Source organism: Protopterus annectens, chromosome 14.part0 (assembly GCF_019279795.1).
Source record: "Protopterus annectens isolate FY-2018-M chromosome 14.part0, PAN1.0, whole genome shotgun sequence".
Lineage (NCBI taxonomy): Eukaryota > Metazoa > Chordata > Ceratodontiformes > Protopteridae > Protopterus > Protopterus annectens.
Genome location: NC_056748.1, coordinates 502,431,371 through 502,444,920, shown reverse-complemented (window position 1 = coordinate 502,444,920; position 13,550 = coordinate 502,431,371). Strand labels below are relative to the sequence as shown.

The 13,550-nt window shown below is 37.2% G+C and overlaps 1 protein-coding gene across 1 annotated transcript in view; it reads right to left on the bottom strand.

The window, feature by feature from the left end:
- Positions 1 to 560: 560 nt before the first annotated feature.
- The window catches only part of LOC122788691 (extracellular calcium-sensing receptor-like), a 94,054-nt gene continuing 81,064 nt past the window's right edge, over positions 561 to 13,550 (bottom strand). The window contains exon 5 of the mRNA XM_044055586.1: positions 561 to 3,024. Within this exon, the coding sequence (XP_043911521.1) occupies positions 2,114 to 3,024 (911 nt within the window). The 3' untranslated portion in view covers positions 561 to 2,113. The remainder of the gene's footprint in view (positions 3,025 to 13,550) is intronic.

Below are 13,550 nucleotides of genomic sequence, written 5' to 3'. Positions count from 1 at the left end.
ATTTTGTGTTTGGTTTCTTTTGAAAGCCATGGAGCAGACTTGGTTTTAATTCTAATTAATCTGGTTGGAGCATGGTGGTTAAGAATGGCAAGGAAGTTAGAGTTAAATTATTTGATGGCTTCTTCTAAAGGGAGGTGTCTTAAGGGAGAACAATTGCAAGCTCTTAGTTCCTTTTTGAATAGATCAGAGTTAAAGTTCTTTTTGGATCTGATATTTCTGACAGATGTTGGAATGGGAGTATAGGCTTTTTGCCTGATGATATAGGTAAGTGAGTGGTCACCTATATCATCAGGGAGGGTTCCAAAATCATAATTATGAGGGTGATGGTTTATGAGAATCCAGCCTAATATGCTTGCTTTCTTGTTAGCTTTATTGATCCTGGTGGGGAATGTAATGGTTTGAGATAACCCATATAGGTTAATGGGGGTGGTAGGGAGGTTGCTACAATAGCAGTTCCAATCAATGTTTATATCTCCTAGGATTATGGTTTCTTGGGGCAGGTGTTGGGATAGCCAGCAAAGGATATTTTCCATGGTAGCAATGTTATTACCAGGAGGACAATACATACAGATAATATAGATGGATTTGGCATTGTTAAGATGAAGTTTGGAGATGAGAATTTCTGCATTGGAATCAAGAGGTAGTTTACAGTCGTAAGTGGTAAACTGTAAGCCAAATTTAAATAGAATAGCTACCCCACCTCCCTTCTTGGCTACTCGGTTGAGTCTCAGTATGTTATATCCAGGTGGAAGGATTTCATTGTTTTTGGTTACAGGTTTTAACCATGTTTCTGTTAAGCAGAGGATATCAAAGGAATAGACTTCTACTAGAGTTTGAAGTTGAGATACTTTGTTGTTAATGCTACGTATATTAAGATGAGCTACTTGGAGGGAGTTAGATGGTTTACTAAGGGAATCAATAGGTGATTGTGGCTATAGAGAGTGATAGGAGTTGTTGTTGGGCCTGGGTTAGGGTGGATGACACCATCCTTTAATGAGAGTAGTAATCCTATGTAGCTTGGGTTAGGGAATTTGCTGTATAGAAGTAGATCTTTATTGAGATTTAGAGTGTTATATTTAATATGTAGTAGTCTATGATACTTTGCAAGTAGGTAATTGGGTGAAGATGTTATATTAGCATGGATATAAGAGAGTGGTAGGGATAGAGCATTGGTTTCCTTAGGATAGTGAGGGTGTAGATATAGTGGGCATTCATAGGAGGTGAGTAAGTAGGCAAAGGTTAGAAGAAGAAGAAGTAGTAAAAGTGTGAATAAAAGTAGGACATATAATGGGGTGGGTGGTTTATACATTGGAAGAATTTACTATTGGATGTGTGTAGGTAGAATTTGGAAGTATAAAGGGCGAGGATGGGGAATTGCGAAGGGTGTGGTAAGATTGAAGGGAGTGATAAGAGAAGGTAGATATGAGAGAAGATGAACAATGGTAAAGTGTACAGAGAGTAATGGGAAGAGGAACAGGTGTGGTTAGTAAGTATAAGAGTAGGAACCCTGGGAACCCCTGGGAATTGGGGGTAGGGAGGGGAGCGGAGTGAGCCCGCAGGGTGAACAGAGCGGATAGAGACAGATACTGATGCATTTATAAAAAACAATCAGCAGGACTGACACCAGAAGGTAAGTTGGAAAAGTCAGATGTGAGAAAAGGATAGTGAGAACAGAGCCTAGAAAAGGTGGATGTAGACAGTAGAAGTAGAGGCTAAAGTGAGAGGACTGAATAGCAGTTAAAGGGCAACAGGAGAAATTAAAGTATCTGAGAATAAGAGATACGAAAGAGATTATGGCTGGGATAAGGGAGCCACCTAGTGGACAGGTCTAATATTGCAGGATGTTATGAGAGGGAGTTAGAGTACAACAAGGAAAAAGGTTGCTAGACAAAAGGAGTTTCTATAGAGGATGGGGAAGAGAGTGTGTGAATGTACAGAAAGGGGGGGGGGGTAGAGGCTGCTGGCTGTCCTAGCTCAGGACTTTCTTTAACCCTGTAGTAGAGGTACAATAGTAAAAAGTCTTTCTGGCAGGAATTATTCAACAGACATACTTTACTGGTGTCCTTAAGAGAGGGATTGTAGGGTAGTTATTCAGTGAGGTGAGGTGCTATGTTTACCTGCTTTGTGGTCCTTTGCTTGTCAAATATTGCTTACTATTTTTGTGAGGCTGAAGTAAAATAATGTAGCATTTGTAACAAAATATGCAGCACAGCAGGCCAGCACTTGAGGACAGCATTGCAAATATCTCTACAGCAACCATATATTTCCCTTGTGTGCTGAGGTATGCAGGGATGAAGGACAGCCACACAGAAACAAAAACAAGCATGCTGAAGGTAATATGTTTAGCCTCATTGAAGCTATCTGGTAATTTCCTTGCTAAGAAAGCAACAATAAAGGAAACAATGGCTAAAATACCCATATAGCCTATCATACAGTAGAAAAATGCTCTTTGACCCTCATCACATTCCAATATTCTGATTCTACTGTTAGACTGTACATTAAATTGCGGGGATGGAGATGAATACACTAGCCAAGCAGTGCATATGATGATTTGTATTAGTGAGCAAACAAACACTACTGAATGCGGAACCTTGTGACCAACCCACTGCCTTAAATTACTGTGGGGGTTTGTTGCTTTGAAGGCAATTACAACAGTAATGGTCTTAGCCAGAACACAAGAAACACTAACTGAAAATACAACACCAAAGACTGTTTGCCTTAGCATACATGTCACTTTCACTGGCTGTCCAATAAATATCAGTGCAGAAAGGAAACAGAACATCAGTGCCAAAAGAAGAAGGTAGCTGAGCTCACGATTGTTGGCTTTGACAATCGGAGTATGCCGAAAGTTTATAAAGATGTATAAGATGAATGCAGTGATGATGCTCAGTAATATGGAAATGGCTGCAAGTGATGTCCCCAATGGTTCTTCATAGGTAAGGAACTCAAAAATTTTTGGGATACATTTGTCATGTCTGTCATTCGGCCACTGGTCTTCTTGGCACTTCATGCATTCAACTGTGTCTAAATAAAATAAATATTTTAATTATTATTTTGCATAATGATATTTTCATTAGGCATTTTTTGCACATTTATTACTGTACTTCTGTTTTCTTCTCACAGCCTTTTTCTTGTCTTTCTTCAGCTGTAACTGATGTCAACCAAGTACCTGGATTATTCAACACATTTTCATTATACAATACCATCTGTCTGTTTACTAGCACATGGCGATTACACTGTACTATGATATCACTGTGCCGTTATCATTCATGAGGAAGTATTATAATATTAGTAAGTGTAGTAAATGATATTAGTATAGTGTGAATGAGGCACTCCAGAGTTTTGTGCACATCATTCCTTGCAGACCAGAAGCGCTTGGGCCAGTTTGCATAATAAATAGCACCATGGTGCAAATCATTGTACACAAATTGGCTAATTTACACTGCAGTGGTACATTCCAATTCAGAGAGATCCAAAATTCCAAAAGGCCAATATCTGATTACATGGAAATTTGCATGACTACAATTCTCTCTGCTATGCAGCTGAAGCAAATACACAGCTGAGCACCTACCACCTGCACTGTAGTACATGTAGCAAAAGGAACATCCACAGGCACTGACCACCCCACTCCAGGACACAAATGTGCAGGCACGCATGCATACACATTGACAATCACCATAGCCATTCATATGCAGACAATGAAGGACCCAATTGTTGACTTTGACAACTGGAGTTTCCTGGAATTTTATAAAGAAGCACACACAGTAGCGCACCAGCATACACAAACATATGTCTCATTTGCACACATTATTGTTAACCTCCCTCAGCTATATGTGCAGGGGGGCATATATCATAACCGCGAAAGCTTAAAATCTTGAATGGCATTACATCAAACTTGAAACCGCAAATGCTGACAATATCAAAACGCGGAACATCGAATTCTTACCCAGGGAAGAATTCAGTGGGCCATTCCGCAGCTTCGCTATTTTCTTCCACTGTGGTCCGATCTCGGGGTTGACATATTTAAGTAGGGGGGTGTGGGGCCCCCCCCCGCATTAGACATAGCTTTTTGGTGTGCTTGTGTTGTGTGTGTGTTTCTCGGAACAGCAATTTTTTTTCTCTGGGAAAAAATTTGCTGTTCTGAGCTTTCGATGATATTACATTTCAAACTTCCAAGTTCGAGCTTATGGTGTTCGATATTTTGGAAGTTCGATAATGTGATATAGACCCATGCAGGGTGAGTAGCATCATAATACATCTTTATCATAAATGGTCAGCAGTGTCAAACAGATGAAAAAAGTACTAAACGCTGGGATTATGTATAGTGTGTAGAGTACCTAAAACATGCTTAGATAAAGAAGGCACCTTAAAAATGGGAGTAGCGTACTAGGTGTTAGTTAATGAGATAAAATGCAACAATGTCCGAATTCTGTTTTTTCTGCAAACCACATATTTATTTAACATGCTAACTATATGTAACAGTGGATGCTATATATACTACAATTCATACAGAACAATTACACATTCATTTCAAGTCCCAAGTGTCCTTGAGTAGTAATACGTATACTTCTAAAAATGCCGTAACAATATTTGGCATTGATAAACATCTACTTATTTACGTGATAAAAATGATTTGAATGTTAAAGGTTTTATGAGTTGTATTTTTTTATGTACTAAATATAATCCTGAAAGTTTTTTCTTAACATTTATGTGAAGTAGTTATATGTTATTATCTAGACAAACCCATCAGTAGTAATGATCCCTTTGAATTAACAATATGTAGTTGTAATAACAGGAATACATACATTATTATACATGCTGATGTGTAACATTTTTGGCTTTATTTTATTGTAAATGACCTCTGTGTCACATTATATTTTGGGATATTATACTTCAACATTTTAATTTTTCAGGGGTAATGAGTAACATACATGATCTGAAAATGGATGCTCATATCTTTTTAAGCATATTCTTTGCTTTTTTTCAAAATAAAGCCCCTATATTTCTAAAAAAAAATAAGATTTTCTACTAAATACTTACTCACTCTCAGCTATGTTTGTCTTTACTAACGTTTAGTTATTTTAAAAAATGTTAGTTTATCCTAAGTATGTTCAACTGTAAAGAACTCCTGTATTATTTTATCTTGTCAATGTGTATCTATTATATAGTATGCTATGTATGCTCAACTGTATAGAGCTGCTGTATGGTTTATCTTGTCAATGTGTATCCATTATATTCTACTGTATTTGGATCTTTTCTACCGGGGTCTCTGCTGAAAATGGACCTGTGTCCAGTCGGACCTTCCCGGTAAACAAATGTAAAATAAAAAAATAAATAAATTAAAAAAAATGTTTATGACATTATCCACTGTGCATTTCCCTGGGGACTTTTTAGTTCCTGATTACAGAGATCATGATTACAGACTTACTTGTACCACTCCAAATAAGAGCATCTGCTTTTCTTTGCAACTTTTTGTCCCCATTGTCTGCCTACAGATAGACACACTGTATCTCTGCCAATTAGTTCATTTGCTCCATATTGGGTGAGAGCTGGCCATCAGGGATCAGCATCCAAGCAGCCATGAGGGTGGTTCAAAGTTTTTTTCTTTTTGCCTCCTCCATAATCTCACCTGTACCTTGTGAGGAGATGAGGAGGATGAGTGTGCAGTGGGTTCTCTTCAGAGGACATCTCTTCAATTTCATAAGGTATATTCCCTCCAAGCAGACATGCCCCTCTCACAACAGCAAGCAGAGCAATGACTTATTTTGTTCTTTTTTGTTGCCCATAGGATGAAGGCATAGAAAATGCCCCACAAAATGCCCTTGTAGCAGGTTGGAAGTCAAGAAATATCAGTCACAAGTATATATGGAATGCAAAATAAAGAAAATACAAAAGGCTGCTAGCAGTGTGAAATACACAATATTCAACTACTTCTCATAATATCAAACTCCATTGGTATGGATAACAAAACTTTAAGACAATTAAAATCTTCTAGAAGTCCAGTAAACGTAACAGTGCTTTCTCAGTTTACAAAGAGTACCATGAAGGAGAAAAGAGGAAGCTTATCCCATAACAATAATCCTATTACTCATATATTTTCTGTGACGTCACTGCAGTTTTACAACATATATCTTAAGGAGCATTCTCCAAAGATTCAAGCATAGGAATGGGAAAGTATGAACTGATGACATTTATTGATTCCATAACATTGTCAGTCTCTTGAAGGACTGCAACAGCAAAACCTGCTCTACTCCACCTCCTCACTTGATATACAATTGGTAATACTTTTATAATGTGTAATTTGATGACCATGTGGTTGGCTTACAACTATTATGAACAGAAGCATTTTGGAAGAAGGCATGGTAGCCGCTGACTTGGTGGTGTGATTCCTGTCCTAATGTCTGCAGGCAGTGTTTTTTAATTTGTTAGAAAGAACTCACTCAGCTAACCACTTAGAAATTTATGATCATTACTTGACAACCTAGTTTCCTCATCAAAGAAAACAAAAGTAGTTGAGCACTTTGCTTAATAGGCTTTGTCATCTGCACAGAATAGGTCAGAGCCCCCTCGCCAAGTTGTGCAAGGATAGCATCATGGTCAGTAATCTCTCTGGTACCAGTTTTCGTCATTTGACTAGAGCCTTATTCCCCTCACCCAAAGTATGAGTATGTTTACAATGCTGCCTGTCCCAGGTGAATGATCTTAGCTGCTCTACCTTGAAGAAGATACAGGGAGATATTGGTGGGCTCTCTATACCTTTGACCAGCATGCAGGTATATAAGGCAATAAATCTTTTACATTTATAAATAAGTTTTATTCTTCAGACTGGTTTCGGCTCACCAGCCTTCTTCAGTGAATCATAAACACACAAAAAGCAGCATACAACATACTTAAATAGTCTGCCCTCAAAATGTGACATACATAGTCCACCCCATAATAAAAGGGCAAGAAACCTACTAAATATTAAATAAACCCAAAATACATAGTATTACATACAGTTAATAACACCCACACAAAACAACCTAATAAACCTAAATCAAATAAAAACTACATATAAATATATCTGGTGTGACTTTATAAATGATCATTAAGTCCAGGGGGAAACAATCCCCCCAAATTATAATCCAGTATTTCTCCTTTTTATTGAGTATAGTATGCCAACCCTGTCGATTACTCTGATCCCCAATAATTCTATCTATAATCATAAAATGAAATTCAGCATCAGCATGTTTAACAGTATGGCGATAAAGTGCATTGGTTTCCCGTCTATTCCTTATGTCGCTTCTATGTTCAGACATGCATATCCTCAATGTTCTGGAGGTCTGGCTGACATAAAATGCCAAACATTTACACGTACCCAGATAAACAATCCAACTGGTACTACAGTTGCCAAAAAATTTTAAATCATAAACCCTACTAGTATTTTTACTAGTAAATTGTTTGAGTTTACTGACAAACTGGCAGGAACTGCAATGTCCACATGGAAAGGTACCCAACAATTGGTCACCTAACACCATCAGTTGTTTATGTACAGCACCACCACTCTCAATATGTTTAAATGTGATAAATGGGATCCCAAAGTTTTGCCCCTTTTAAAAGAAAACTGACACCTATTGCCTAAACAAGCTCGAAGTTCATGATTAGCCAATAAAATGTTCCAATGTGTATCAATAACATTCCTAACAATATTACTATTACACCCATATGTAGTCACAAATCTGACCATGTCCCTGGTTTGAGTAGTAGCAGTATGTTGATACTCCAACAATGAATCCCTGTCCTGACCACTGGCCCAATTACTAGCCAATGAAATATCAATATTCCGATATCCCCTATTTCTAAACCTCTGACACAGGCCCAATTTAGACAACTCAAAATTCTCCACAGAAGAGCTAATTCGCTTAATGTGCAGAAACTGGGATTTAGGAATATTACGAATGGTGTGTTGGGGATGCAAGCTAGAGGCATGGAGTAAACTGTTATACTGGGGATATTTACAAAATGCTTTAGTACCCAGAGTATTATCCGCATTACGATATACAGTTACATCCAATAAATTAATGACATCCTTATGAGTGGTGGCAGTGAACTCAATGCCCCACTTATTTTCATTAAGATATTGTAAAAACTCCTCCAAATATTCAGCATCAGCCCTCCACACCATCTAACAATCATCCAGATATCTGTGCCATATATCTATTTCATCCAAATATAAATTGTGTGAAGAATCATAAATGAGTTGCTCTTCCAAAAAGGACATAAATAGATCTGCATAAATAGGTGCAAACGATGCACCCATGGCCGTCCCTTGTAATTGCCAATAACACTCACCCTGAAAATAAAAAAACATTTTTGGTTAGTACATGCTCTGCCATGCATAAAAGTAATGTATTAAAACCAACCGGATAAAAACTGGTGTGTTCCAACCAAAAATGCAATGCTTGAAGACTGGCCCAATAAGGAATGTTTGTATAAAGGGCCTTCACCTCAAACATACACAACAACCATCCAGGTTACAACTGTGTATCAGAAATCATTTTAAGAAACTGCGTAGTATCTTGTATTCTGGCCCTGACTACAGAAAGCAAAGGTTTAAGATATTTTGTCAAAAATGCTTACAAAGGTTCTGTCAAAGAGCCGATCCCTGACACAATTGGTCTACCTGGAGGTTGGGTGAGAGATTTATGAATCTTAGGTAAAAAGTACAAAATTTGTTTTTGTGGGTCCACCACCGTAAGATGATTCCTGACTGTGTCAGTAATGATACCTTCTTCAACTGCCTGGCCTAAGAAGGTATCAATCTCCTTTTTGAAATTTAGTGTGGGTAGTCCAGGGGCATAGACATGCAATGTTTGGGGTTGGACAACTGTCCCTTACCCTCATTCAGATAATAATCTGTGTTCATTACCACTACCGCCCCTCCCTTATCTGCAGATGTGATAACAATATCATGGCTGTTTTTAAGTTCATCCAAAGCCATCATTTCCTGGGCGGAAAGATTATGAGCTAAAATAGATGATTCCCGAGTTGGAAAATGAAGATTCTGAAGAGCAGCTTGTAAAAAAATGGAGACATGTTTATTCATAGGGGGTTGAAAGTTGGACTTGAGGAATCTGAATTCATCCAATCTTTTGAGAATCAGTATCGGAAAAAAACAGTTTAAGATTAAGTCTATGACAACAGTCGTATAAATCAGTAACCATGCTATATTCATCAACAAAAAATCCAGGGACAAAGTTCAGGCCTTTATTTAAGAGTTTTAGTTGTTCATGAGTTAAAATCACATCAGAAATATTTAACACATTTTGACATGTATAATCTACTTTTTCATGAGGGTCTGTAATAATCCCTCTACTGTCGTAATGTTGTTTCCTATTCCTGTGTTTGCGCCCCCCGCCGCCTAAGCCCCCATCTAAAGGGTGTTGTGTGTTATGTTTCTTGGGAACAGGTGATTCCTGGGTACTGGCATTGTCTGTGTCAGTAAGGGAAGATTCTTCCCCTGATGTACTAGTATAATGTGAATCAGTTTTCTTTAGCATAGACCTAGGTCTTTTCTTATTATTATGGAGGTCTGCTGGTCTCGGAAAACTTAACAGATTTCGTTACTTCAAAGGGTCGATCCCTTTGATAGTCAGTAACATCCCTATTGAATTTTCTTATTTTCCTGTCCCTTGTCTGTTTTTCAAATATTGCCAGTTCTTTGGAGAGTTTTCTCAAACAAACTGCATATTGAGAATCGCCCTCATATTTTTTACACTCATTACAGAGAGTTTTGACCTCGGCCACATTCAAGTCAATCATTTTTTCATAATAGGAACTCAATAGATGAACAAACATCATGGAGGCTTGCTGGAGAGCTAGGTTCCAATCTCTGGTCAGAATCTCATCTGACCTGCCGACCAATGGCTGGACCCACACCCGAAGGCCTCTGGGAACTAAATCCCTATGTTGATAGGCTCTGAACAACTTCAGATGCCAAATATTGGTTCAAAGTGTCTTCATACTCTTACTCAGTTAGTTAAACATCATATTGCAGCCATCTTTCAGATCCAATTCGGATTCATTGGGGTTATTGCCTTGTTCACTAGTGATGCCAAAAACCCTGATATCATCTCTGTCTGCACATAACCCTGTCAAAATACTCTCCAGATCAATGATGATGAACTTATCCCAATTATGCAAAATAGAGCAAACTGCCCCCAAGGGCTGTTTATATGACAAAGTCAATTATATAGACTGGGCAAGGACCCATAAGGAAAAAAACCCAAGAGTGATTAGTTAAAAACTAACAAATGAAAACCAAAACAGCAAAGTTTACCCAGACCAGCACAGCCACTGAAATCCATCTACATATAGATCAATAAATGGACAACATGGAAAGTTTCCACCTATCTGGGCAATATTCATACAAAAAAAGAGAATTATTATTCCTAGATGATTAATATTTCAAGAAAATATAATGGTTGAAAACATATTTGGTTGAACCCAACATAGATGTCAGAAGATATGTAATTTAAGCAAGTCCTTAATTACTGACATAGCCAGTAAAATTGCTCCATCCCATCTTCATATGGTTCAATCAATTGACAAATGAATAATGTCCTATGCACCTAAGCTACCTAAAGATGCAAAAGTCTAGCTAGCAACCATACATCTATCCCTATTATATGAAATATGTAAGACAAGTGATGTTTCAAATATGCAAAGTTAAAACTATTTGAAAGTTCAATAACATAGTTCAAAAACATAAACCTGAACAAAATTGTCAATCTCGTTCCTTATGTTCAAACTGAAGGCCAAATGTTGTTCCCCTTTTACAAATGAGAAAAATCAGTTGTTATACATCAAATATAAATTGACCTAATAAGAAAAAATATCAATAGGGCGATGCAAAACACCTCTCCCTATTATATGAAATATACAAAGCAAGTAATGTTTCAAATATGCAGAGTTAACGCTATTTGAAAGTTCAATAACATAGTTCAAAAACATAGACCAGAACAAAATTGTCAATCTCGTTCCTTATGTTCAAACCAAAGGCCAAATTTTCTTCCCCTTTTACAAATGAGAAATATCAGTTGTTACACATCAAATATGAATTAGCCTGATAAGGAAAAAAGTCGCTAGGGCAATGCAAAATACAAACACCAAGGCACAAATAATCCTTGAATAATACATAGTCCCAATATAAAGAAACACCAGTCCTGGATTCTCAAATTATAAGACTGTAGTCAACTCGAACATAGAAGCATCCAACTGCTCAGTTGTAATCTTGCACAGTCATTCACTGATGAATCCCGTTCAATAACGAACCCAAACAGTAGCATTTGATTGCTAAAATTAATGCCAGTAGTTTGAAATTCTATATGTATAACATGAATTAAATAGTACCTGAAAATTGAATCCACAAACCTTGGATGCCCCCACCATTTCTTGTCCAGATAACTTTCACTGAGTCCCCTTCATAACGGGCCCAAACCGTAATGATCAATTACGAAAAAGTCACTACCATCAGTTTAAATTCCAAAAATACATGACCTGGATGCAACCATAGCTGTATATAATACAAAAAAAACAATACGCAAACCTTGGCTGTTCCTACAGTTATTAAATGAACCAATCTTTCAAACGATGACTCTCCTCATGCTTGACTAGGCCCTTTCGTTATATACAACCAAAAGAGAAACAGGAGACCCAGTCTTAGCTTTACACATACAGATCCCTGAGATGCGGGTAATATCCAAGGTCCGACTGACCCAAAGTAGCAAACTTGAACCAAAACATACACTGAAGAGGGAAAAGAATCTTCCATAACTGGAAACAGCAATGCCTATACCCAGGCCAACAGCAAAGCAATCACCACAGGAAGACGAACAAAGCGCTCTACCAGTACGGCAATGCGGGGTCGAACCAACTTTTAATCCAAACACCAATGACCAGCATGTAGGTATATAAGGCAATAAATATTTTACATTTATAAATAAGTTTTATTCTTCAGACCAGTTTCGGCTCACCAGCCTTCTTCAGTGAATCATAAACACACAAAAAGCAGCATACTACATACTTAAATAGTCTCCCACCAAAACATGACATTCATAGTCCACCCCATAATAAAAGGGCAAGAAACCTACTAAATATAATATAAATCCAAAATACATAGTATTACATACAGTTTATTAACTGGTATAATTCCAGGAGGATCTATAGTGTATCAGCATAACATAAGATGATTAACGGACCAGCCTGCTTTGCCAGGAATGGTCTTCACCTCTCTCCTGAAGGCTTCTGCATACTGGCTAATACGTTTTTTGCCTCCCTATGCCTCTTTAGGAAATGATCATCTATTTGACATGATAGACTGGCAACTTTTAATGCAGCCTATGGAGAAGTGGCTCTGCTTAACTAAGTGAGACTGAACAATAACCTGTCTGATTTAAAGGCTTTCCTGACGTTTCTTTGCATTCATACATACATAGTTATAGTTACATAGTTAATGCCTTACTGCCGTCACTCAGCTAGACCTTTAATATAACACTTTCCTGCATATTACATACACACTTGTCTCTCCAATGTAATTGTCAAGTGGACTTTTAACATTTTTCAAGGTTTCTGATTTCCTAATCCTTAGGGGAAGAATGCATCACAATATCAGTATATTTTGAGTAATAAAACCATCTTTTTTAAGTCCTTTTAATTTTTGTCCTGTACAATATTCCATTTTTCTCATTTTCACAGATCAATCTTCTAGTGAAGGCTATAGATCTTCCTTTAACGTTTCTTCTTCTTCTTCAGATACCTTGTATATTGGGCACAGTTTACCTCTTACCAATCTGTCAATGATGCTGTAAAGATTTTAATCTTTCTCATACTTTAATTTTTTCATAAATTTAATCCTTTTAGTATATTCTTTGTATTGATTCCACAGTTGCACTTTCTGCTATAGATAAACTGCAAAAAATTAAATTATGACTCAATAATTGGTCTTATTAATGTTATGTATAATGTTGGGTCCCTCGAGTTAAATAAGTATTTAATGTCAATGCACACACACTAGCACAAACACACACACACACACACACACACACACACACACACACACAATCTCTCTCTCTCTCTCTCTCTCATTCTTGCACAAAGAATTTATTTTTTCACCTTGCTAAATATAACTTTTTTAAATCACACTTAGCAAGATTTAAGTAAAATGGTAGGTCTTTGTTACTGCTATTGTAAGTGCTAGTTGATATTTTTTTATTTACTTTTTTCACTATTTTACATGAGTAAAAAGCAAAGCCACATTTAGTGAATCTTAAAAATGGCAGCACTTTGATTTCTTTTCTGTCCAAGTTTCACAGCAGATAAATGTGCTGCCATGAACAGTAGACTTGCTTATCATAAGCATTGCCTCTACATGTTCCCCCTATTAGAGAATGTTTGTTCTCCAGCCAGGAAGAAGATATATGCTTTGCCCATTGGATAAATTCTACTATCACATCATTATTAGCTAAAGAACCCTTTCACTGTCAACTGATGACTACATTAGGTACCTAGAT